Raw genomic sequence first — 25,108 nt, 5'->3', positions numbered from 1 at the left:
ACTTATTTATGGCTGCGTTGGGTCTTTGTTGCTGCGCGCGGGCTTTCTCTAGTTGCGGTGAGTGGGGGCTACTCTTCATTGCGGTGCGCGGGCTTCTCATTGCGGTGGCTTCTCTTGTTGCAGAGCACAGGCTCTAGGCACGTGGGCTTCAGTAGTTGTGGCATGCAGGCTCAGTAGTTGTGGCACACGGGCTTAGTTGCTCCGTGGCATGTGGGATCTTCCCAGACCAGGGCTGGAACCTGTGTCCCCTGCATTGGCAGGCGGATTCTTAACCACTCTGCCACCAGGGGAGCCCTCTACTACTTTAAAGTAGACCGTTCCTGTATTTTAGCCAGCTTTTTCCATTTTTCTTGGCAGGAGTGCTGATCTGCTGCAGCTTCTCCATTCTTCTATGAAGTGGAAGTCCAGCCTCTCTTCCTGTGAACTTCTTAAGGGTGGGGATTTTGTGTATTTTGTATTCCCTCAAAAATTATCATAGTAGTACATGGCGGATGCTTAAGAAAAATTTAGTGAATTTACTCTCCATTTTTAGTCTTTAGATCTGCCTCATCTTTTCCAGAGTCTCGAACCAGTGTGATCTCTAGTTGTTCTTATTAGATATTGAGTATTTTACTAAATATTGAGTAGATATTTAAGAATATTTAGAAGAGGTATACTATATAAATATATAAAGAATCACTTTACAACAAACACCCAAGAACCTACTACCCAATTTAAGAAAAAGAATTTAGTCACCGAGTTCCTTATATATCCCTCTTTTTTCTCATCCTTTTCCCTCCCCCTCAGAGGTAACTTTTTATCATTCGCTTGAATATTTGTCTTCCTAAACAGTGTATTATTTAGTGTTGTGTTTTGAGCTTTATGTACATAGATTCACATTGGGTGTATTCTGTTTTCTTACTGTTGTGTATATCTGTAATTCATTCATTTCCACGGATGTGTAAGTAGTATTCCATTGTATTACTGTGTATGCATGTATGTTGATAGACATTTGTGGTGTTAATGAGTTTTTTGTTTGATCTTTTTTTTGTTTGGGGTTTTTGCGGGGGGGAGTCGCAAATAGTCATACTAAAGACATTTTTGTGCATGTCTCCTGGTGGGTTATATCTATTAATATTCACTGTACTACAAATTAGAATAGAAATGTTTAAAATGTTTACTTATTAACTTTTTTAAAAAACAATGATTTTAAAATTAAAATAATAAAATAAAAATTAACATTTTTCTGAAAGAAAAACTGTGGTTTCCAAAACCACAAAATTAATGAGAAATATGGCATGGTTTTACATTTTTTTCAAATCTCTTTACTGTCTTAATAGAAAACCACTGATTTCTTCTGTCTGCTTCTGCATTCGATTTGTTACAGTGTCACACATGAGTGGAAAACACTGCATATTTGGGAGAGAATGAGAGTGAAAGAGGAAATAACATCTTGGAATTATTTTGAAAATAGTTTTGGCCTTGCATACCTCTTGAAAGGATTCTGAGGGTTCCAGACCGTACTTAGAGAACTACTGCCCTAGGGTGTGTTCACAGACTGAGCCCCAGGGTGTGTGTGTTCTCTGCCTTTGCTTTGTAAAGCCAAACTCTTTGCAAAAGTGGATAGACCAAGTTGCCCTCCCACCAGCAGTGTTTAATTGTTCTGATCACCGTAATCACATCACCTGATGTTGTCAGATTTATAATTTTTGCTCCTCCAGTGGAAGTGAAATAGTATCTCCCTGTGGTTTGATCTGAATTTTCCTTATTACTGATTGGTTTGGGCATCTTTTTATATGTTTATTAGCTATCTGCTTTCCTTTCCTGTTAAGTGCCTATCTAGTATTTTTCAGCTGTAATTCAAGTTTCATTCTTCCTTGTAAAGTGAGATAAAATGTTTTTTGTTAAAATACTCATTACGGAGTCAAATTGACCATTCTCATTACATATTTTTATTTGAGCAATAATTTTAACATGTGAGGGAAATATTTGAGATTTAAAACATGGTTTAGGCTTCTCCTTGATTTCTTTAAGTAGCCGTTAAGTCGCACTTTTGCAGGGGAGAACATGTATTTGTTTTGGTTTGATATAATATTCAGCATTTAGCATCTATACCCATTCTAATTGGAGGGAATGTATTTGGCTGAAGAGGTTTCTATTTTTTATGTCTCATCTCTTTGAGCCTGTAAAATGGAAATAGTGTATTCAGTTCCAGTATTCTGGGATTCTAATCTACTTTGTTTAATCTTTACCCTTATATGAGTGGGCTTAGAATTAGTTTTATACATTTTTTTCCTCATTTAAGCCATAGATACTTTTTATTTTTTTTATCTTTAAAATTATTTATTTTATTTTATTTATTTTTGGCTGCTTTGGGTCTGTTGCTGCACGTGGGCTTTCTCTAGTTGTGGCGAGCAGGGGCTACTCTTCATTGCGGTGCATGGGTTTCTTATTGCGGTGGCTTCTCTTGTTGTGGAGCACGGGCTCTAGGTGTGCGGGCTTCAGTAGTTGCGGCACGCGGGCTCAGTAGTTGTGGCTCGCGGGCTCTAGAGCACAGGCTCAGTAGTTGTGGCACACAGGCTTAGTTGCTCCGCGGCATGTGGGATCTTCCCTGACCAGGGCTCGAACCTGTGTCCCCTGCATTGGCAGGCGGATTCTTAACCACTGCATCACCAGGGAAGTCCTGATACTTTTTAAATAAGTACCTTTTAGTGATTGATTATAGCCCTCTGATTTCTTTTTTATTGAAGTATAGTTAATGTACAATGTTATATAAGTTACGGGTGTACAATATGGTGATTCACAATTTTTAAAGGTTATACTCCATGTACAGTTGTTGTAAAATACTGGCTATATTCCCCATGTTGTACAATATATGCTTGTAGCTTATTTCATACCTAATTGTTTGTACCTCTTAATCCCCTACCCCTATATTGCCCCCACCCCTCTCCTCTCCCCACTGGTAACCACTAGTTTGTTCTCTGTATCTGTGAATCTGCTTCTTTTTTGTTATATTCACTAGTTTGTCTTATATTTTAGATGCCACATATAAGTGATATCATATGGTATTTGTTTTTCTCTGTCTGGCTTATTTCACTTAGCATAGTACACTCCAAGTCCATCCATGTTGCTGCAGATGGCAAAAGTTTCACTCTTTTTTATGGCTGAGTAGTATTCTATTGTGTGTGTGTGTGTGTGTATATATATATATATATATATATATATACCGCATCTTTTCCATTCATCTGTTGTTGGACACTTAGGTTGCTTCCGTATCTTGGCAATTGTAAATAATGCTGTTATGAATATTGGGATGCATGTATCTTTTCAAGTTAGTATTTTGGGGGTTTTTTGGATATATACCCAGGAGTGGAATTGCTGGGTCCTATGGTAGTTCTATTTTTAGTTTTTTGAGAAACTTCCATTCTGTTTTCCACAGTTGCTGCACCAATTTACATCCCCACCAGCAGTGCACGAGGGTTCACTTCCCTCCACATCCTCACCATTTTTATTTGTGTTCTTTTTTTTTTTTTTTTTTTTTCTTTTTGCGGTATGCGGGCCTCTCACTGCTGTGGCCTCTCCCGTTGCGGAGCACAGGCTCCGGACGCGCAGGCCCAGCGGCCATGGCTCACGGGCCCAGCCGCTCCGCGGCATATGGGATCCTCCCAGACCGGGGCACGAACCCGTATCCCCTGCATCGGCAGGCGGACTCTCAACCACTGCGCCACCAGGGAGGCCCCTATTTGTGTTCTTTTTGTTGATGGTCATTCTGACAGGCGTGAGGTGATATCTCATTGTGGTTTTGATTTGCATTTCCCTGATGATTAGCGATGTTGAGCATCTTTTCATGTGCCTGTTGTATGGCCCTCTGATTTCTGTTCAGCCTGTTTCTTTTACTGAAATTGTTTATTTTTTAATTTATGGATTTTCAAAACTAGGAAAAATAGTATGGTGATCCCCCATGTACCTGTCACCTAGTTTTAATAATTATCACTATTAAAAAATCTTTCTCCTAAAATATAAATATATTTTTTGGTAAGAAAAATAGATATTTTAAAAATGTAAACAATACCAAAAAACTTAAAGAAGAAAATAAGAATAAGGTAGAATCCCACTGCCCAGCAATGACCACTGTCAGAATTTGTTTGAACAATCTTCCATTTGTGTGAAAACTAAATGTGAGAGATTTAACAAAAATGGAATTATACCATAATTATTATATTACGTTTTCTCAATTTAATATGTATAGATCTACATCATCCCTTATAGTAACTATACATTGCTTTTTATATAAATATAATATTTATTATTCGGTTCCCTATGTTTACTGCTCTATTTATCTTCTTATATAAATTTCTAAAAATGGGATTATACTTTCAAAAGGTATGCATATTAAAATTTTAATACTTATTATGAAACTGCTCTTTAAAAACTGAAAATTGCTAATAGGTTTCATTCCTGCCAGCGGTACATTAGAGTGCCTTTTTCCCGTATTCTCACAACCCTGGGTCTTGTCACTCTCATTTTTTCAGTATGGTTGATATTTGTATTTATCTGATTAGTAGTAAAATTAAATATCTGTTTATGTTTTTTCCACCACTCCTTTTTCTTCCTTTGTGAATTGCCTGTTAATATTCTTTGCCAATTTTTATTTTGAGGTATTTGTTTTTTCTGTTGATTTGTAATAACTCTTTGCATATTAAGGATTTGACATTTTATCATATCACAAATATTTTTCATTGTAGTTATTAAAATCTTTAAATCTTTTTTGGTACATTCAGATTTCTTTTTTTATTATTGATTTTGCTATATAGAAGTTTTTTATTTTTATGTGTATCAGTCAGTTCCTTTATGGGTCTGATTCGGTGTGATGCTTAGAAAGCCTTTCCCCACCAGAAGATTAGTTTTTTAATTGTCCATATTTTCTTCTGCTACTTTTATGGCTTTCTTTCTTTTTTCTATTTAAATCTTTAATCCAGCTGAAATTTACTTTGGTGTAAGGAATAAGATAGGGATCCATCACTGTTTTTGTTCAAATAGCTAGCCAGTTTTCCAGTACTATTTATTAATTGAGTAATTCATCTATTTCTTGCATACAGTAAATTCCTATTTATACTTGGGTCTAATTTTGGACTCTGTTCTCTTCCATTGATCTCTTTGTTTATTCTTTTCTCAATACCAAGGAATTTTCATTACTTTGGCTTTAGAATACATGTTAATATCCTATTGGATCAAGCTCTCTTCATTATTCTTTGTCCCAAGAAGTTTCTTGGCATTTTTCTTTTCTTCATTTCTTTCTTTCTTTCTTTTTTTTTGTTACTATGAAATTTAAAAAACCTACAGAAAAGAAGAGAGAGGAGTTTAGTGCAGCCCCATATATATTAATCTCCTACCTTGAGCAATTTTAAAATTTTTGTCCTATTTATTTTTTTCTGAAGCATTTTGAAGTTAATTAGGAAATCATTTCCTCCTTGAATACTGCAGCAAGCATCTCTACCTACTTTCCAATTATATTTATTATTATTTTTGATTAATTAACTTATTTTTGGCTGCATTGGGTCTTCGTTGCTGCCCCAGGCTTTCTCTAGTTGCAGCTAGCGGGGGCTACTCTTCGTTGCAGTGCACAGGCTTCTCATTGCGGTGGCTTCTTGTTGCAGAGCACGGGAAATAGGCACATGGGCTCAGTAGTTGTGGCGCACGGGCCCAGTTGCTCCGCGGCATGTGGGATCTTCCCGGATCAGGGATGGAACCCGTGTCCCCTGCATTGGCAGGCGGATTCTATGCCACCAGGGAAGTTCCTCCAATTATATTTAATTATTGGTTAGCATCCGCATTAAGCAAACGTTTGATTTTTATATATTTATTTTGATATTTTCTTAATGACTCCGCTAGCTTTTTGGTTGATTCTCTTGAGTTCTAGTACACAGTCACACACCTGCAGATGGGATAGTTTTGTCTCCTCCTTACTTCTATATCATTTATTTCTAATTACTTCTTCAGCCAGCTTTTTTTTTTTTTTTTTTTTTTTTGCGGTACGCGGGCCTCTCACTGTTGTGGCCTCTCCCATTGCGGAGCACAGGCTCCAGACGCGCAGGCTCCGTGGCCATGGCTCACGGGCCCAGCCACTCCGCGGCATGTGGGATCTTCCCGGACTGGGGCACGAACCCGTATCCCCTGCATCGGCAGGCGGACTCTCAACCACTGCACCACCAGGGAAGCCCCTCAGCCAGCTTTTAAGACCAGTTTTATATAAGTAGCAGAGACAGGCCTATATGTTGTTACTGTCTTCAGAAGGAATGCTCTGGTCTCTCACCTTCAATCCTGATGCTGACTATATGGAAAGTATATATGTTTAAAGTTCATGTTAAGGAGGTATTTTTCTATTGTTCTTTTCCCAAGGGTCTTTTAAAATTAGGAATGCATGTTGAATTTGATCAAATCCCTTTTCAGCATCTAATAAAATAATTGTATTTTTTAAGCTTATTAATGTGATAACATGTATTTCTAAGTTCCTGATATTCAACCATGCGTGCCTTGGGAGTCTCCTTGGATATGATATATTTTTGTTTTCATATATTTTATTGGTTCTTGCCCCTGTTATTTTTGGCTGCACCCTAGAGGGTTTTTATTTGTTTGTTTTTGTCCTTCCCACACATGCCCTCTACCTCTATCACTGAAACACATGGATTAAGGGGTTGTCACAATGAGGGACAGTAATTTAAGTGACTAGGACTTGTCCGATGCTGACGGCATGTACCCTTTTTGAGCACTTCTGATGTGCCAGGCTCTGTGCTAGGTGCTTTCCCATTTGCTAGTTCACACGGCAGTTCTATTTTATAGATGAGAGAACATACACTTCAGTCTCTCTGTCTTACTAAGGGGCTGCAGACCTGAAAATTTTCCTGTCTGATTTTAATAGGCAAGCCCCCTCCACACCTCCCCACACATTCGAGGCCTGTTTTCCTATCCAGAAGACTATCATCAAGAACTTTGTAGAAAGAGGGGAAAATGTTATAAATCTTGTTGGTATGTGCAAGTGATTGGCATTTATACTCCAAAGATAAACATATGCTGAGTAGCTGAAAATTAGGGATTTATTCATAACCTTACATTCCTCTGCTTCATAGAGTCACATCTGATGGCTGGGGAATAAAACGTGTCTAAGCATCTTCCTGGGTTCTGTTTCTTGTTTGGGTCTAAGTTTTTCTCATTCTCTGGTGTTTCTCCATTTGAACAATGCCTAGTGCCATCTGATTTCTTGCGAGACAGTTAAAAACAGGAAATCTTTTTTCCTCTTATCCATTCACTGGAAAATCCACTCTCCTCTGCATCTCATTCAGCCCATCGCTTCCAAGTTGTGCCTTTCCGGATGATAATTTAGTCACTTTACTTTTTTTTTTTTTTTGCGGTACGCGGGTCTCTCACTGTTGTGGCCTCTCGCATTGCGGAGCACAGGCTCCGGATGCGCAGGCTCAGCGGCCATGGCTCACGGGCCCAGCCGCTCTGCGGCATGCGGGATCCTCCCGGACTGGGGCACGAACCCGCGTCCCTGCATCGGCAGGCGGACTCTCAACCACTGCGCCACCAGGGAAGCCCCAGTCGCTTTACTTTTTAAAAATCTGCTTTAGGGGTACTCATTTTAAAATAATAATGCCTTAGTTAATTGTTTCACAGTGAAAATGACGCTATTTCACGTGAAGTAATAATTTCAATATCTACATAGTCAAGTAACTTTGTAAGCAGTAAAATACACTGCTCAGAAATTTACCTTTCACGTTATTGTTATTGAAGCTCGTGCAGACTTCTACAGGCGCCCTGTTAAAATGGAGACAGTTTTAGAAATGGAGTTACTGTCACAAAGAAAAGCCTTTCCCATAATTTTTTTCTATTGATTTGCACTTTATCCTGATAAATGCTGTTGTAGGGGGAAGGCAGAGCTCACTCTTCCCATTTTAGGATTAAAGAACTGCAGGGGAGAAAAGCGAGACTTGCTCACGTGACACAGCCATTTCTTGTTGGGACAAAAGAATGATCCAGGTCACTTGGCTTCTGGTCCAGCATTTATCTGCTCTGGTCCCAAGAGGACTGTCGGTTTGGTTCAGAGACTAGCTCTTCAGTTTTTTATTTCATCCAGATCTTTGTTTCTCCTTTCTTCCCCCTTTTCTGTCTAAAATATGGCCACTTCATTGTTCACTGATACCCTATCAGAATGGGGATGGGGGCCGGGGATGGAATATGAGACTGTTTCTCTCCTGGTGAGCCCCTCTAGTTCTGGTTTGCTTGGGCATAAGTTTGAAACAACTGTTAAGTGCAGATTGGAGATCATTTGTAGGTAGCACTTAAGGCTGTTTCTCTTTTATCTTACAGCAAAACACAAACTAGAATAATTTAGAAGGTTTCAAAAGATCCTTATTATATTTTTGTTCCATTTTCTACCTAGTTATCAAGCTTTATTTTTATTCTTTTAGATTTAATCTAATAGGATCTAAAGAAAACAATTTCTTGAGAGAATTTACTTGGGCTCAAATAATATGTCCTCACTGAAGGCACAGCTCAATTACTCGTGATCTTCTTTTATGTAATTTAGTACTTGTATTATGTATGCACTGTTACATTTGTTGACAAATTGTTCAATATACTTAATTCCCATCCTCTCACAAACTGCTCAAAAGCAGAGATTATGCCTCATGTTTCTGTGTACCTCACATCTTCTAGCATAGAGCTGAAGTTCAGAGAAGATGTACAGTAAATGGTTGCTGGAGATCTTGCTGGGCAAAGAGAAAGTCTTTAACCCAATTCTAGATGCCGTCAGTGTTCCTCTGACTTCATCCTTCGGGTGGGTGATTGCAGTGAGGATGTTCTCCACGAGGGCTCGAGTGCCAGTGAAGTGGGAGAGAAACGGCTCAGTGCAGGGGATGAGGGTGGAGACCAGGAGCTCCCTCCTCTTTACAAGGGCAGTTGCCTCACTGTTCTTATTGGAAGGAAGTTGATCCCATAGAAGAGCTAACCAAACACAGGCTTAAACAGTAAACAAGTAAGAGTGATGATGATGATGACGATGGTAATGCTGATGGGTCCAAGTGTAACGTTTACTGCATCTCACCATATGCCAGGCCCTGTGTTGCCTTTCAGTCTCTCAGTTAATCCGGATCACAGTGTTATTAAGTAGAAAGGGTTTTCTTCATTTTATGTGAGAAAACTGAGGCAAAGGGGTCACCAGGGTTACCTAACGAGGAAATAAGGGGTGGGATCAGGAAAAGATCAAGATGCAGAAGGAAGGACCACCTTGAGTAATCAGGGGGCCATGATTTGATGTTTAATAAGGGACTTAACTAAGATTTCCAAGTGGAGTCTTTAAAAATGACAGTAAACAAGTCCTGTTATCAATATATTTTCAAAATTCCTTTGCAGAGAGCAAGATTATCTTTGAGCTGAATAACCCGGGATCCTCCTTTATAAGTCCTTTGGATTCCAGCCATCCTTGTGATATTGTTTTACTTTAAACCATTGATTTCTTTGAGTTCTAGTACCTAGAGGCGTGCCTTTCTCTGTCTGGCTTTTCACTGACGTTCCGGAGGTGGACTAGCTGGGGAACCCCAGCCATACCTTCGATTTGAAACCCCCTTTGATTAAGGATTTTTATCTAGAACTGCCCTCCCACCTAATCCCCAGATGAGGAGGTGGGTAAGAGGGTGGGGTACAGAGGGGTCTTCATTCAGCTCCCATATTTCTAAGTGGTGCTGTGGGACCTGCTTCCAACCCTCTGTACTGTGGAGTTTCCTAGTTAGCTCTCTGAAGTGCAGAAGACGAGGGATTTGGTTCTTTTAGGGATAATGGAAAGAATCTTTTTTTTCCTTCAACTTTTGAGAAATCTTCCTTTCCTTCCATAAGGATGGGAGTCGGGATTTCCTCATAGGGCATCACCCATTAAAATGGACTCTAGGAATAATTCAGCTGGTTTTCTTAAAAGTATCTGGGAGCTGGTGACTAAAGTCCTAACATCTTGGGAATCTATTCCCATATATTAATAATAGGTTTACCGGGACTTCCCTGGTGGTGCAGTGGTTAAGAATCCGCCTGCCAATGCAGGGGACACGTGTTCGAGCCCTGGTCCGGGAAGATCCCACATGCCGCGGAGCAGCTAAGCCCGTGTGCCACAACTACTGAGCCTGCACTCTAGAGCCTACGAGTCACAACTACTGAGCCTGCGTGCCACAACTACTGAAGCCCGTGTGCCTGGAGCCTGTGCTCCGCAGTAAGAGAAGCCCACTTGCCGCAACTAGAGAAAGCCCGCACACAGCAACAAAGACCCAACGCAGCCAAAATAAATTAATTAATTTAAAAAAAAAGAATAGGTTTACCTGCATATAACAAAAAATAAGAAAAGATTTATATAAGATAGCGGCTTATTGCTTTCTCACATAAAAAGTAAAAAATCCAGAGGTGAACAGTCCAGGGCTGATAGAGCAGCTCCCATGGTGTCGTCAGGGATCCTGGCTCCTCTCTTTCTAATTGACGTTCCTGACACATGAATTGAATTATCACAGTTTCCTCATGGTCCAAGTTAGCTGCCGGAGCTCAGGCCATCAGCCTGCATCACAGACCAGAAGAAGGAGAAAGGACAAAAAAGGGTCCTGTCACGTGAGTGAGCTCCCTTAAAAAAAAATCTTCCCACGTGTCCTACCTAATACATCCACTTACACATTGGCCAGATTTCAGTCACGTGTTCTCACCTAGCTGCAAAGGAAGCTGGAAAGCGTGGTCTTTTATTTCAGGAAGCAACATGCTCAGCTAAAAACTGGTGCTCTGTTATTAAGTAGGAAGGGGAAGATAGATGTTGGGTAGGCAGTTAGCAGACTCTAGCACACTGGGTAGAACCTTCCTTTTAAAACAAAACAGCTTTGGACTTCCCTGGTGGTGCAGTGGTTAAGAATCCTCCTGCCGGGCTTCCCTGGTGGCGCAGTGGTTGAGAGTCCGCCTGCCGATGCAGGGGACACGGGTTCATGCCCCGGTCTGGGGGGATCCCGCATGCTGCAGAGCGGCTGGGCCCGTGGGCCATGGCCACTGAGCCTGCGCGTCCGGAGCCTGTGCTCCGCAAGGAAAGAAAGAGTTTTATTTGCTTCGTATTAGCAGATCTTAGCAAGTGTTTGGGGTGAGGTGAATTCTAAATTAGAATTCAGTTCTGTTGATCTGGATTTGTCCCCCTTTTATCATGAATTCCTTGAATTTCTTCAACATGTATTCTTGTTCACCTGGTTTTAGCTAGAGGCTGTTTTAAGAAAGTGTTAAACTTCATTAACAAATATTTGCTGAGCAGCTGTACTGGGCCCTGCCCTTTGGAAGAAGGCCCAGAGGTGAGAGAGTGGGCACGCGAGGAGCAGAAATGAATTCGGGGCGACTGGAGCTTAGAGAGTAAGGAGGAGGCCCAGAGGTGAGACCGATGTGAAACGGGGAAAATGAGCCCCAGACCGAGTCGGGGTCTCAGGACCTGACTCGGGTCGGCAGCATCCCACCTACAACTTGCCATCCTCCAGAACCTCACCACGGAAAAGGATGTTTTAAGGACTTGAACCACTCAAACCAGAAGCAGAAAGGCAGCATCTGCAGTTTCCCTCCCGGCTCCTCCTAGAAGTCCAGGGTAGCCCTGCCTTGGGAGGCCAAGGTCGAGTCACATTAGAGATGCCAAGACTCCAGAGTGAGGGACAGTCCCATTGCTTTTAATTAAGGGGAATTTCCTCATTGTGGCACTGAAGATTTTCTGCATGTTTGAAGCAAAGTTTGGCTGAAATCGAAATTGTGGTCATTTAAAGCATTTCCTGCCAAATGGTTTCTGTTTTGTTTGTGTGGATTTTCTCTTTGTTGCTACAGATTTACGTCTGTAAATGTTTCAGGTGTGCTTAGACATAAGGTGGAACTGAAGCTGGGCAAGCAAAATAAACGCTGATGCCCCCTCCCTGGTCTACTCCCCACTCCCAGAAACTGCTCCCACATATTATGAGTGAAAAGGCATCTTGGTTTTGGCTGGAGATAAAGGGACATCCACAGACATTCATGGAATAATGTACCTTTTTGACACTTAACCAAGTACAAAAGTTAAATAAGAGGGATGCTACACTGCTGTCTTACTGATGGTAGACACAGTAAACAGCATTCTAACATTCTTCCTTTAGGTAAAGCAGCATTTCCTCAACAGATTGTCTGTCACTTTTCTCATACATTTGACTCAATCTTCTTTCTCGAAATTTTTCTAGGCTGTTCAGCTTGACCCTGAAGAAACTTGTCATGCTAAAAGAAATGGACAAAGACCTTAACTCAGTGGTCATCGCTGTGAAGCTACAGGTGAGTTGAACAGGATTGTTTGTTCAGAACCCAAGGAAGCTAGATAACCTTGTGCCCACTGTCAGGGCTTCAGAGATGCTGGTAGGGGACCAGCTCTCTCGTCCTTCACTCAGCAAAGCAGGTGCAATAGTGGGAAGACGATTGAGCTCATGCGACCTACTGGGTCCCAGTTCTGCATCTTAGTTAAAGCACTCAGTCGCTTTAAACCTTAGTTTCTTTGTCTGAAGGATAAAAGTGGCTCTCCCTGCCCTGCCTGTCTAACAGGATTAGCATGAAGATCCAGAAGTTCATGCTTCTGGATCTAGAAATTCAGAAGTTACTAGGGTGGCTAGAAATTCAGAAGTTACTAGGGTGGCTAGAAATTCAGAAGTTACTAAGGTGGCTTGTGTAGATTTTGGTCTTATTCCTGGGATTTCTGGGTATAAGGAGGTGTATGGGCTGGGGAAGCAGCTTTGGCAGTTTTCTATAGGGTGGAAGAAACTTGTAGGTTATTATTTCAGACTCGACAGTTTAAAATTTACTGGGGTGTTTTGTCTTCTGAGTCATCCCCACATTTAATTCCTTGAAATTACCTCAGTATCTCCAAGGGACCCATTTCACAAACATTCATATTCTAAGCATTCGGAATTTCAGTTTCAGGAGAAACTGAACTCCAGAAAGGTCAAGGAATTTACCTGTTGCCAGGTGATACCAGGTGGCAGAAGTGGGACTAGAAACCGGAGAGCCAGTAACGTATGTAGACATTAAACTCCGACACCAGGGCTTCCTTAACTGATCAGTCCCTTTTAATGACGATCCCTAAAGCTTACTGAGAGTCTGAAATGCCTCTGGAACCATTAAACGATGGAATCCTTCAGCTTAAGAATGGTGTATTTACTGAGTTCTATTTCATGGAAAAATAGTGAGCTGTAAGGAAACTCACTACTAACCAGAACATTTGATTACTGGCTCACCTGTTTGTTGTGCAGCAGTTTCTTGGCTTCACTAAAACCCACGTCTGTAGCACTTCCGCAGTATGTGAACCATACACTGAGGTCCTCAGTTCTCTTTCTGAGATAAATACATTATGTTAATTTAGTCCTCAAAACTTGAAACTCTTTAATTACTCCTTATGATTTCCTGTGTGTCCCTTATATTCAGGCTCCCTGTTCATCTTTGTGCATAATTCCTCTCGATTCTGTGAAACGTTTCCAGACACTGTGGGTTGAAAAAACAAGTGTGGGACCATGATGGGCAAGTGGAAACTTGCGGTGTCTTTTCCTCCTTTCCCGATTTCGCACCTGTTTCTAGGTCACGGGCAGTGTTCCAGTTTTCGGGAGTTATTTGCATAGCTAAAAGCAGTTGCTTTCCAGTGCAAACACTGTTGGTACAGTTTTGAAAGTTCCTTGCTGCTTTTGCATCCCTGCAGTTAAATGCCTTTGCCAAAAGAAATAATGCCTTTTATTTCCTGATTAAATATTTAGCATTCTGTAAAATTTTAAATTATATCCAAAAGCTACAAATATCCTAAATTTTTTATTGCTTGACTTCCAAGCAGCTGAAAGTAATTACAGATGTTATCACATCCCTTTATCCAGTCACTTATTTATTCATTTACACATTTATCTAATAAATATTTATTGAGCACCTGTTATAGGCCAAGTGTTCTAGGCACAGGGGATTCAGCAGCGAACAAAACGCACCCAAACCCTTGCCTTTAAGGCCCTTTACGTGCTGATAGAGCAGCAGTTCTCAAAATGAGGTCTGCAGAGCCTGGGCTCCCTAAGACCCTCTCAGGGGATACGTAAGATCCAAACTGTTTTCATGATAATACTGTGGCTTTACTTGCCCTTTCCACCACGTTGACATTTGCATTGAAGTTACAAGAGCAATGGCTGGTAAAAATGGCTGGCTGGCCCTTAGTGCAAGTCAGGGCAGCTGCACCAGAAGGTCAGTAGACATTGTATTGCCTACCATCGCAAACCAGAAGGAAGAGATGAAAAGCCAGTTTTGCTTAAGAATGTCCTTGGAGAAGCAGTAAAAACTGTTAATTTATTTTGTCTCAACCTTGGAATATACATCTTTTTAATAGTCTGTGTGATGAAACGGAAATGCGCATACAGCGCTCCTGCTTCACAGAGGAGGCTACCGTTGTCTCGAGGACAAGTCCTCATACAACTGAGCTGTGCACTGAAGTAGTTGCTTTTTCATGGAACACCATTTGTACTTGAAAGAGGGGCTTACAGACAAACTGGTTATTCAGACTCAGGTATTTGGAAGATACTTTCTTGAAAATGAACAGAGTAAGCCCGTTCAGAAAATGAACGGTTTCCCACTTTGAGGGAAACAACTGAGAATATCTTAGGCCAATAATAAATGACATTTGAGCTTTCAAGTGAAAACCAGAATTTTGGAAAACTTGTCTTTGTCACTGTAAGCTTAACAGCTTCCCAGTTCTTTTTATTTATTTATTTATTTGTTTATTTATGGCGGCATTGGGTCTTCATGGCTGCGCGGGCTTTCTCTAGTTGCAGTGAGCAGGGGCTACTCTTCGTTGCAGTGCACGGGCTTCTCATTGTGGTAGCTTCTCTTGTTGCACAGCACGGGCTTTAGGCACATGGGCTTCAGTAGTTGTGGCACGTGGGCTCAGGAGCTGTGGCTCACAGGCTCTAGAGCACAGGCTCAGTAGTTGTGGCTCATGGGCTTAGTTACTCTGAGGCATGTGGGATCTCCCCAGACCAGGGCTCGAACCCGTGTCCCCTGCACTGGCAGGCAGATTCTTAACCACTGCGCCAGCAGGAAGTCCCAGCTTCCCAGTTCTTAAAGACTTTCCTGAAAAGGTCTGTGGTGATAGTAACTGTCGTGATTTTTTATATTGTGTAATGAGTAACATTTGAAAGATTCGCGTAACTCAGTGAACCAGTATTTTCCAAATGACCAATGCATGAGGTCACAAAATTGTGCTGGGTAAAGATCCATTCAAAGAACAAAACAGGTCAATGGATTGGATTTTATTTTTTAATTTTTGTTTAGAAATAAATTTAAATTTACAGAAGAGGTGCAAGAGTAGTACATAGAGTTCCCATATACCCCTCACGCAGCTTCTCCCAGTGTTAACATCTTTCTTAACCATGGTATTTATCAAAACTAAGAAATTATCATTGGTACAACACTATTAACTAAATTACAGACTTTATTCAAATTTCCCAGTTTTTCCAGTGATATCCTTTTTCTGTTAATTGACTGGATTTTAATATATAACAGACTATAAAACCTTATTGATATGGTTTCAGGCTCTACTTTGCAACTAACCTTTAAGAGACTACCACTTGTAGAGTTTTGGTATACTATCAAAGAAAAATAGTCCACCATTATTTGAAAAGGCTTTTAAAATGTTCTTCCTTTTTCTAACTTCGTATCTCTCTCAGTCTGGATTTTTTTAATATACTCAACCAAAACAATATTTTGTTAACAGATTGGTTAGAGAAACAGATATGAGAACCTGGTTGTCTTTTATTAAGCCAGATGTCAAAGAGATTCACAGAAGTGTAAAAGTATACCATCTGCCTCATACACAGCTGTTAGGTGTGTACAGTGGTGCAGACACTGTGGAAAACAGTCTGGCAGTTCCTCAAAAGGTTAAACACAGAGTTACCATATGACCTAGCAGTTCCACTCCTAAATATTACCCAAGTGAGATGAAAACATGTCCACACAAAACTTTGCACACAAATGTTCATGGCAGCGTAATGTCTGAAAAGTGGAAACAACCCAAGCCCATTAATTGATGAATGAATAAATAAAATGTGATATATCCATACAATGGAGTATTACTTGGCAATAAAAAAGAATAAAGTACAGGGACTTCCCTGGTGGCACAGTGGTTAAGACTCCTTGCTCCCAGTGCAGGGGGCCTGGGTTCAATCCCTGGTCCGGGAACTAGATCCCACACACATGCAGCAACTAAGAGTTCTCATGCCACAACTAAGGAGGCTGTGAGCCGCAACTAAGGAGCCTGCCTGCCCCAACTAAGGAGCTCACATGCTGCAGGTAAGACCCAATGCAACCTAATTAATTAATTTTTTTAAAGAAAGAATAAAGTACATTCATGCTACAATATTGATGAACCTTGAAAACATACTAAATGAAAGAAGCCAGTCACAAAAGACCACATATTATATGATTCCATTTTATGAAATGTCCAGTATAGACAAATCCATAGAGTCAGAAAGTTAAATTAGAGGCTGCCTAGGGCTAGAGGGATGGGAAGGTTGGCAGAGCGACAGACAGCTAATGAGTACGGGGTTCCTTTTTTGGGTGGTGAAAATGTTGTAAAATTGATTGTGTTCCTGGTTGCACAACTCTGAATGTACTAAAAGCCATGGAATTGCACACTTTAAATGGGCAGATTGTGTAGTATTTGAATTATATTCTAATAAAGCTGTTATATACATTAAAAAACGATGCCCTCTTCTTAATAAACTGTTTTTGCTTTAGAGAAGATATTTTTCATAAAAATATTTTTATGTAAACACACAATAGGTTCATCACAGTTATTTTTAAATGAATTAATACATATTTTTAATATCTCAGTTTAAATTCTTAGTGTGGTAAGTATTGAAAGATACATGTACATAAACAAGAGCTATTTGGGGTCCTCAATAATTTTTAAGAGTCTAAAAAGATCCTGAGACTGAAAAGTTTAAGATTAATCATTGTAGTGGAAGGAAAGAGACGATAAACATTAATTAATTAATTAATTATTTTTAAGAAAGGTAATTTTGAAATTGGACTCAAGTTGGTAGTGCCTGGCACCTGGAAGAAGCAAATACTGGGACCCATGAAGGGCTAAATCTTTGGAGAAGGTTGGCAAAGATGAGAACAGTACTGTGCCATGCTTCGAAAGCGCATGAGCTGGCCATGATCCTGTGGCTGCACCGCAGCTACATCCTGTTACCCGCATGCGCAAGTTCACGTTCACAAGTTTGCAGTTCAGATAATGCGTTTGGGACAGAAATGTTTACAGGTATTTATAGCATATATCTGGATAGTGAGAGTTCAAACAGTGAGGGCCGCTGCTGTTGGAAGGTGATATGTCGCGGCACGGGGTGGGGTGGCGGGGGGGATGTCAAATCAATAAAATACGGTGAAGAGGATGGAGCATGCCATGCCCTGGGGTGGAGGAAGTTACACATCGTATGTGGTGGTCAGGGGTGGCCTCACTGAGAAGATGACTTTCATGCAAAGACTTTGAAGGAGGTGAGGGAGGAAGCTGTGCAAATATCGGGAGGAAGAACACTGCAGGCAGAGGGAGAAGCCAAGGCAAGGCCCTGAGGCAGGAACGTGCTGGCAGGTTTAAGTCTGGCAGGGCGGAGAGGTGGTGGGGCGGCAGTCAGGCTGGAGGAGAGTGCGAGGAGGAGGAGATGAGGTCAGAGAGGTAGGGGGAAGCATGTGCGCAGTAATGGCAAGGTCTCTGGCTTTCATTCTGTGTGAATTGGAGGGTTTTGAACAGGGAGGTGATGGGGTCGTTCTGGCTATAGAAGACAGACTGTAGGTGGGAAAGAGGAATCAAGAAGCCCAGCTAAGAGGCTCTGACAGTGATTCTGGCAGGAGATGAGGGCAGCACCAGAGCTTTGGCCTCAGGGACTAGAAGGGTGGAAACGCCATTAAGTGAGATGGGGAAGACTGGGGAAGGAAGGTTTGGGGGGAAATATCCAAAATTCAGCCTATCACATGGTATTTGAGGTGGCTGTTACACATGCAAGGGGAGATAGTGAATAGACAGTTGAATATGTGAGTTTAGAGTTCAGGAGAGAGGTCTGGGGGAGAGAAACAGTTTGGGAAATCATCAGCATATCTGAGACCATAAGGTGGATGAGCTGCCCAGGAGCGGAGGGAGCCGTTACAGAGAAGAGAACAGGTCTAAGGATTGAGGCCACAGGCTCCCCAAGACTAGGATGTCACGGAGGAGAGGAAGGACCTGACATGGAGACCAGGAAAGAGCAACTGAGGGTGAGAGGAAATCCAGGAGAGTGAGGTGTCCAGGAGGCCACATGAAGGGAGAGCTGCTGGAGGCAAACAAAGAGGAGTCCTCCTCATGGAGGTTATCGGAGACCCTGCCAGTGGAAGTCGTGGCGGAGTTACGAGACAATGAGAGAAGTCTTCAAGAGCAAAAGTAGACAGCTCTTGGGCTTCCCTGGTGGCGCAGTGGTTGAGAGTCCACCTGCCGATGCAGGGGACACGGGTTCGTGCTCCGGTCCGGGAGGATCCCACATGCCGCGGAGTGGCTGGGCCCGTGAGCCATGGCCGCTGAGCCTGCGCGTCTGGAGCCTGTGCTCCGCAACGCAAGAGGCCACAACAGTGAGAGGCCCGCATACCGCAAAAAAAAAAAAAGTAGACAGCTCTTGAGGAGTTTGCTATAAAGGGGAGGTGAGATGTGGGGTGGTAGCCGGCAGGGCACGTACGGAGACAAGAGGGGATATTTTTTTTAATGAGAGAAAAAGCATTAACCTGTTTGCTAATGGAAATGATCCAGAAGAGAGACGGAAGTTGATTGTATAGGAGAGGAGAGAATGGTTAGAAGAGCCTCCCTGAGTCCGTGAGCAGGGATGGAGGGATGGAGCGGCTGACATCGGGTGGGGGCCGGGAGCCCGTCCGTGTAACCGGAGGGGATGTGGGCATACAGACTGGGCAACGAGCTAAGTGTGGTGGGCGTTCTTTTCCTATCGCTTCCATTTTCTCGGCAAGGTAGGAATCAAGGTTATGCGCTTAGAGTGAGGGAAGGGGTGAGGAGGCGTTGGGGTGTGAAGAAGAACGGGAGTTCATCTCGTGGAGTGAAGGGGCTGGTGCCCGGACTTGGGAAAATGCAGTGATCGCCGGGCAGCTCTGCAGGCCCACATCACGTTTGGGGTCATGAAGTCAAAGTCAGAACAGTTAGCAGATTGTATGATTCTCTCCAGGCATGTTCGGCTGGGGCAGCTGGATTTGTACAGGGTTGTAATGGACCAAGTGAGTGCAGAGAACAGCAGTGGGCAGAGGCGCTAGGGCGTGTGCAGGGACCTCTCGTCCAGACTGACGGGGGCATTTAAGCCGAGTGAGGAGGAAAGACGGGACCGAGGGCATGAGGAGTGAAACATGGTGGGGGGATCAGTGGATCACACACCTGGTGGGTTCAAGGGATTATTGCTGTTGACAAACAAGCGAGAATGAGCTGGAAAGTTGGGAAGTGGAGATCAGAGAGTGGGGTGCATGACACTGAGATGAGGCTTTGGTCGTCATTATCGGTAACCATAAGGCCCAGAGTGTGACCACATGGGTTAGGGGCTCAGACAAGGGTGAGGACAAGACCACTGGGAGAGGGAAACCACAGGGTTTAGGGGCCAGGACATTGGAAAGCACACGTGTCGAAATCACGAAGAGGGACTTCCCTGGTGGCGCAGTGGTTAAGAATCCACCTGCCAATGCAGGGGACACGGGTTCGAGCCCTGGTCCAGGAAGATCCCACATGCCACGGAGCAACTAAGCCTGTGCGCCACAACTACTGAGCCTGTGCTCTAGAGCCCGCGAGCCACAACTACTGAGCCCACGTACCACAACTACTGAAGTCCACGTGCCTAGAGCCCATGCTCCGCAACAAGAGAAACCACCGCAATGAAGAGTAGCCCCCGCTCACCACAACTAGAGAAAGCCCATGCGCAGCAACGAAGACCCAGTGCAGCCAAAAAATAAAGAAATAAAGAAATTTAGACAAGGATGCTTTCATCAGTAAGTTATATTATCGTTAAAAAAAAAAAAGAAATCATGAAGAGTTATGGCGGGAGTAGTGCTGGGGAAAGAACAGGGCGTGAGGAGCTAAAGTCAAGAAATGAGCAGGGATGCTGGCAGGTACAGACAAGAGCCACAGCCAGGAAGAGAGGCTAGACTAGGGGCATCCACTCAAAGCAGGAGTTTGGGGGAGGTGGAAGGGAGAATGTTCTGGAGCTGCTGACGAGGAACAAGGAGGACCCTGCCCCACCCCCAAGCCCAGCAGTCAGCCCAGGAAGCAGTGTCTTCAGGGCGGAGCACGTTTCAGCTGTGCAGGGTTTCTCAGCAGTGCTATGGGGCTGTGCTGTGCCTCGTAGGCCAGTCGGCAGCAGCCCCGGCCTCTACGCTCTAGAAATATCACGCACGCACGCACATACCCCAGCTGTAACAATCAAAAATGTCTCTAAATTTTGCCAAATGTCTCCTACCCCTGGTTGAAAACCACTGCTATATATAAACCACATTTTCGATTCTCAGCATTTCTGAGACTCATTGTCCAGAGACTTCTTAAATCCTAAGAGCCTATATAAATTCAGGTGAAAACTTTGCCAAGACTCTTGTTCATAATAGAGGTTACAAAAAGCATTATCTAATGCATGAGGCAGAGCTTCCTTTATTATTTTTAACTGGCATAATATAATGCTATTCTAATTTTAAAAGCATTGTGTAATACTACACTCAGGAGATTTTCCTTCCTTCATTATACAAAATCTGTATTTTATAAAAGCAAAAATTAGAAATGGATAAGAAACCTAAAAGTTAAAACTAAATTTTTTTCATTCCTAAAGGAAAACAGAGTGGAATATCTACTCTAATACGGCAGAATAACTTCATTACTTGGAACGGGCAAAAATTTCTTAGCTAAGACCCAGAATGCATTAACCATAAAAGAAAAAAAATAATAAAGTTGACCAGATCAGAATTAAATACTTCATCAAAAGATACTATTAAGAAAATGAATAGGCAAGAAAATATTTACGGTGCATATATCTGACAATTTCTTGTATAAATAAAAAATTTACGTGCGAATAACAAGATAAACAAAACAAAGAAGTTTGATCACTCATGTCATAAATGGAGATTTACAGCTAACCAATAAACAGCTGAGAAGGCACTGCATGGGCTGAGTCCTCAGGGAGATGCAAATTGCAGCCACAGTGATGGACCTCTCCGCACGTGGCCAGTAGAATCCACGCGTCCAGGACAGACCACGCCAGATGCAGCTGCAGGTGGAAAGTGGTACTAACACTTTGGAAATCAGTCTGGCGGTTTCTCATGAAGCTACATATGTGTCTACCCTAAGACCCAGCCATTCCTCTCCTAGGTGTCCGCCCAAGAAAAAGAAGACACATCCACTTGTGTGGATGACTTGTACAAGAATGGCAGCTTGCGACTTCCGGGTAAGATGGCGGAAGAGTAAGGCGCGGAGATCACCTTCCTCCCCACGGATACACCAGAAATACAGCTACACGTGGAACAACTCCTACAGAACACCTACTGAACGCTAGCAGAAGACCCCAGACCTCCCAAAAGGCAAGAAACTCCCCACATACCTGGGTAGGGCAAAGCGGAGAGATTCCCGCACAGAGGATCGGTGCCGAGCGGCACTCACCAGCCCAAGAGGCTTGTCTGCTCGCCCGCCGGGGCGGGCGGCGCTGGAAGCTGAGGCTCGGGCTTCGGTCAGAGCGCAGGGAGAGGACTGGGGCTGGCGGCGAGAACTCAGCCTGAAGGGGGCTAATGTGCCACAGCTAGCCGGGAGGGAGTCCGGGAAAACTCTGGAGCTGCCGAAGAGGCAAGAGACTTTTTCTTCCCTCTTGGTTTCCTGGTGCGCGAGGAGAGGGGATTAAGAGCGCTGCTTAAAGGAGCTCCACAGACGGGCGCGAGTCGCGGCTGAAAGCGCGGAGCCCAGTGACGGGCGTGGGACGCTGGGGCTGCTGCTGCCGCCGCCAAGAAGCCTGTGTGTGAGCGCAGGTCACTGTCCACACTGCCCTTCCGGGAGCCTGTGCAGCCCGCCACTGCCGGGGTCCCGGGATCCAGGGGCGGCTTCCCTGGGAGAACGCACTGCGCGCCTCGGGCTGGTGCAACGTCATGCCGCACTCCGTGCCCCTCCCTCCCGCCCGGCCTGAGTGAGCCAGAGTTCCTGAAGAGGCTGCTCCTTTAACCCTGTCCTGTCTGAGCGAAGAACAGACGCCCTCCGGCGACCTACACGCAGAGGCGGGGCCAAATCCAAAGCTGAGACCCAGGAGCTGTGAGAACAAAGAAGAGAAAGGGAAACCTCTCCCAGCAGCCTCAGAAGCAGCGGATTAAAGCTCCACAATCAACTTGATGTACCCTGCATCTGTGGAATACATGAATAGACAACAAATCATCCCAAATTGAGGAGCCAGGAGTCAGTGCTGTGCCTCTGAGGTGGGAGAGCCAACTTCAGGACACTGGTCCACAAGAGACCTCCCAGCTCCACATAATATCAAACGGCGAAAATCTTCCAGAGATCTCCATCTCAACACCAGCACCCAGCTTCACTCAACGACCAGCAAGCTACAGTGCTGGACACCCTATGCCAAACAACTAGCAAGACAGGAACACAACGCCACCCATTAGCAGAGAGGTGGCCTAAAATCATAAAAAGTCCGCAGACACCCCAAAACACACCACCAGACGTGGACCTGCCCACCAGAAAGACAAGATCCAGCCTCATCCACCAGAACACAGGCACTAGTCCCCTCCACCAGGAAGCCTACACAACCCACTAAACCAACCTTAGCCACTGGGGACAGACACCAAAAACAACGGGAACTACGAACCTGCAGCCTGCAAAAAAGAGACCCCAAACACAGTAACATAAGCAAAATGAGAAGACAGAAAAACACACAGCAGGAGAAGGAGCAAGATAAAAACCCACCAGACCTAACAAATGAAGAGGTAATAGGCAGTCTACCTGAAAAAGAATTCAGAATAATGATGGTAAAGATGATCCAAGATTCTATTTCCAAGATCCAAAATCTTGGAAATAGAATAGACAAAATGCAAGAAACAGTTAACAAGGACCTAGAAGAACTAAAGATGAATCAAGCATTGATTAAAAACACAATAAATGAAATAAAAAATACTCTAGATGGGATCAATAGCAGAATAACTGAGGCAGAAGAACAGATAAGTGAGGTGGAAGATAAAATAGTGGAAATAACTGCTGCAGAGCAAAATAAAGAAAAAAGAATGAAAAGAACAGAGGACAGTCTCAGAGACCTCTGGGACAACATTAAACGCACCAACATTCGAATTATAGGGGTTCCAGAAGAAGAAGAGAAAAAGAAAGGGACTGAGAAAATATTTGAAGAGATTATAGTTGAAAACTTCCCTAATATGGGAAAGGAAATAGTTAATCAAGTCCAGGAGGCACAGAGAGTCCCATACAGAATAAATCCAAGGAGAAATATGCCAAGACACATATTAATCAAACTGTCAAAAATTAAACACAAAGAAATCATATTAAAAGCAGCAAGGCAAAAACAACAAATAACACACAAGGGAATCCCCATCAGGATAACAGCTGATCTCTCAGCAGAAACTCTACAAGCCAGAAGGGAGTGGCAGGACATAATTAAAGTGATGAAGGAGAAAAACCTGCAACCAAGATTACTCTACCCAGGAAGGATCTCATTCAGATTTGATGGAGAAATTAAAACGTTTACAGACAAGCAAGAGCTGAGAGAGTTCAGCACCACCAAACCAGCTTTACAACAAATGCTAAAGGAACTTCCCTAGGCAAGAAACACAACAGAAGGAAAAGACCTACAATAATGAACCCAAAACAATTAAGAAAATGGGAATAGGAACATACATATCGATAATTACCTTAAATGTAAATGGACTAAATGCTCCCACCAAAAGACACAGATTGGCTGAATGGATACAAAAACAAGACCCATATATATGCTGTCTACAAGAGACCCACTTCAGACCTAGAGACACATACAGACTGAAAGTAAGGGGATGGAAAAAGATATTCCATGAAAATGGAAACCAAAAGAAAGCTGGAGTAGCAATTCTCATATCAGACAAAATAGACTTTAAAATAAAGACTACTAGAAGAGACAAAGAAGGACACTACATAATGATCAAGGGATCGATCCAAGAAGAAGATATAACAATTGTAAATATTTATGCACCAAACATAGGAGCACCTCAATACATAAGGCAAATACTAACAGCCATAAAAGGAGAAATCGACAGTAACACAATCATAGTAGGGGACTTTAACACCCCACTTTCACCAATGGACAGATCATCCAAAATGAAAATAAATAAGGAAACACAAGCTTTAAATGATACATTAAACAAGATGGACTTAATTGATATTTATAGGACATACCATCCAAAAACAACAGAATACACATTTTTCTCAAGTGCTCATGGAACATTCTCCAGGATAGATCATATCTTGGGTCACAAATCAAGCCTTGGTAAATTTAAGAAAATTGAAATTGTATCAAGTATCTTTTCTGACCACAATGCTATGAAACTAGATATCAATTACAGGAAAAGAGCTGTAAAAAATACAAACACATGGAGGCTAAACAATACACTACTTAATAACGAAGTGATCACTGAAGAAATCAAAGAGGAAATTAAAAAATACCTAGAAACAAATGACAATGGAGACACGACGACCCAAAACCTATGGGATGCAGCAAAAGCAGTTCTAAGAGGGAAGTTTATAGCAATACAATCCCACCTTAAGAAACAGGAAACATCTCGAATAAACAACCTAACCTTGCACCTAAAGCAATTAGAGAAAGAAGAACAAAAACATCCCAAAGTTAGCAGAAGGAAAGAAATCATAAAAATCAGATCAGAAATAAATGAAAAAGAAATGAAGGAAACGATAGCAAAGACAATAAAACTAAAAGCTGGTTCTTTGAGAAGATAAACAAAATTGATAAACCATTAGCCAGACTCATCAAGAAAAAAAGGGAGAAGACTCAAATCAATAGAATTAGAAATGAAA

At 42.6% G+C, this 25,108-nt stretch overlaps 1 protein-coding gene across 5 annotated transcripts in view; it reads left to right on the top strand.

The window, feature by feature from the left end:
• The window catches only part of PACS1 (phosphofurin acidic cluster sorting protein 1), a 143,266-nt gene that overhangs the window by 84,507 nt on the left and 33,651 nt on the right, over window positions 1-25,108 (top strand). For 4 of the 5 annotated variants that reach the window (XM_082627591.1, XM_082627590.1, XM_082627593.1 and 1 more), the window contains exon 2: window positions 12,231-12,318. In XM_082627591.1, the coding sequence (XP_082483717.1) occupies window positions 12,231-12,318 (88 nt within the window). Of the gene's footprint in view, window positions 1-10,183; window positions 10,621-12,230; window positions 12,319-25,108 lie in introns of those variants that run through there. The other variant, XM_082627594.1, reaches the window with a different exon arrangement.

Source organism: Mesoplodon mirus, assembly GCF_964341445.2.
Source record: "Mesoplodon mirus genome assembly, chromosome: 7".
NCBI lineage: Eukaryota > Metazoa > Chordata > Mammalia > Artiodactyla > Ziphiidae > Mesoplodon > Mesoplodon mirus.
This window is presented reverse-complemented; position numbering and strand designations above follow the sequence as displayed.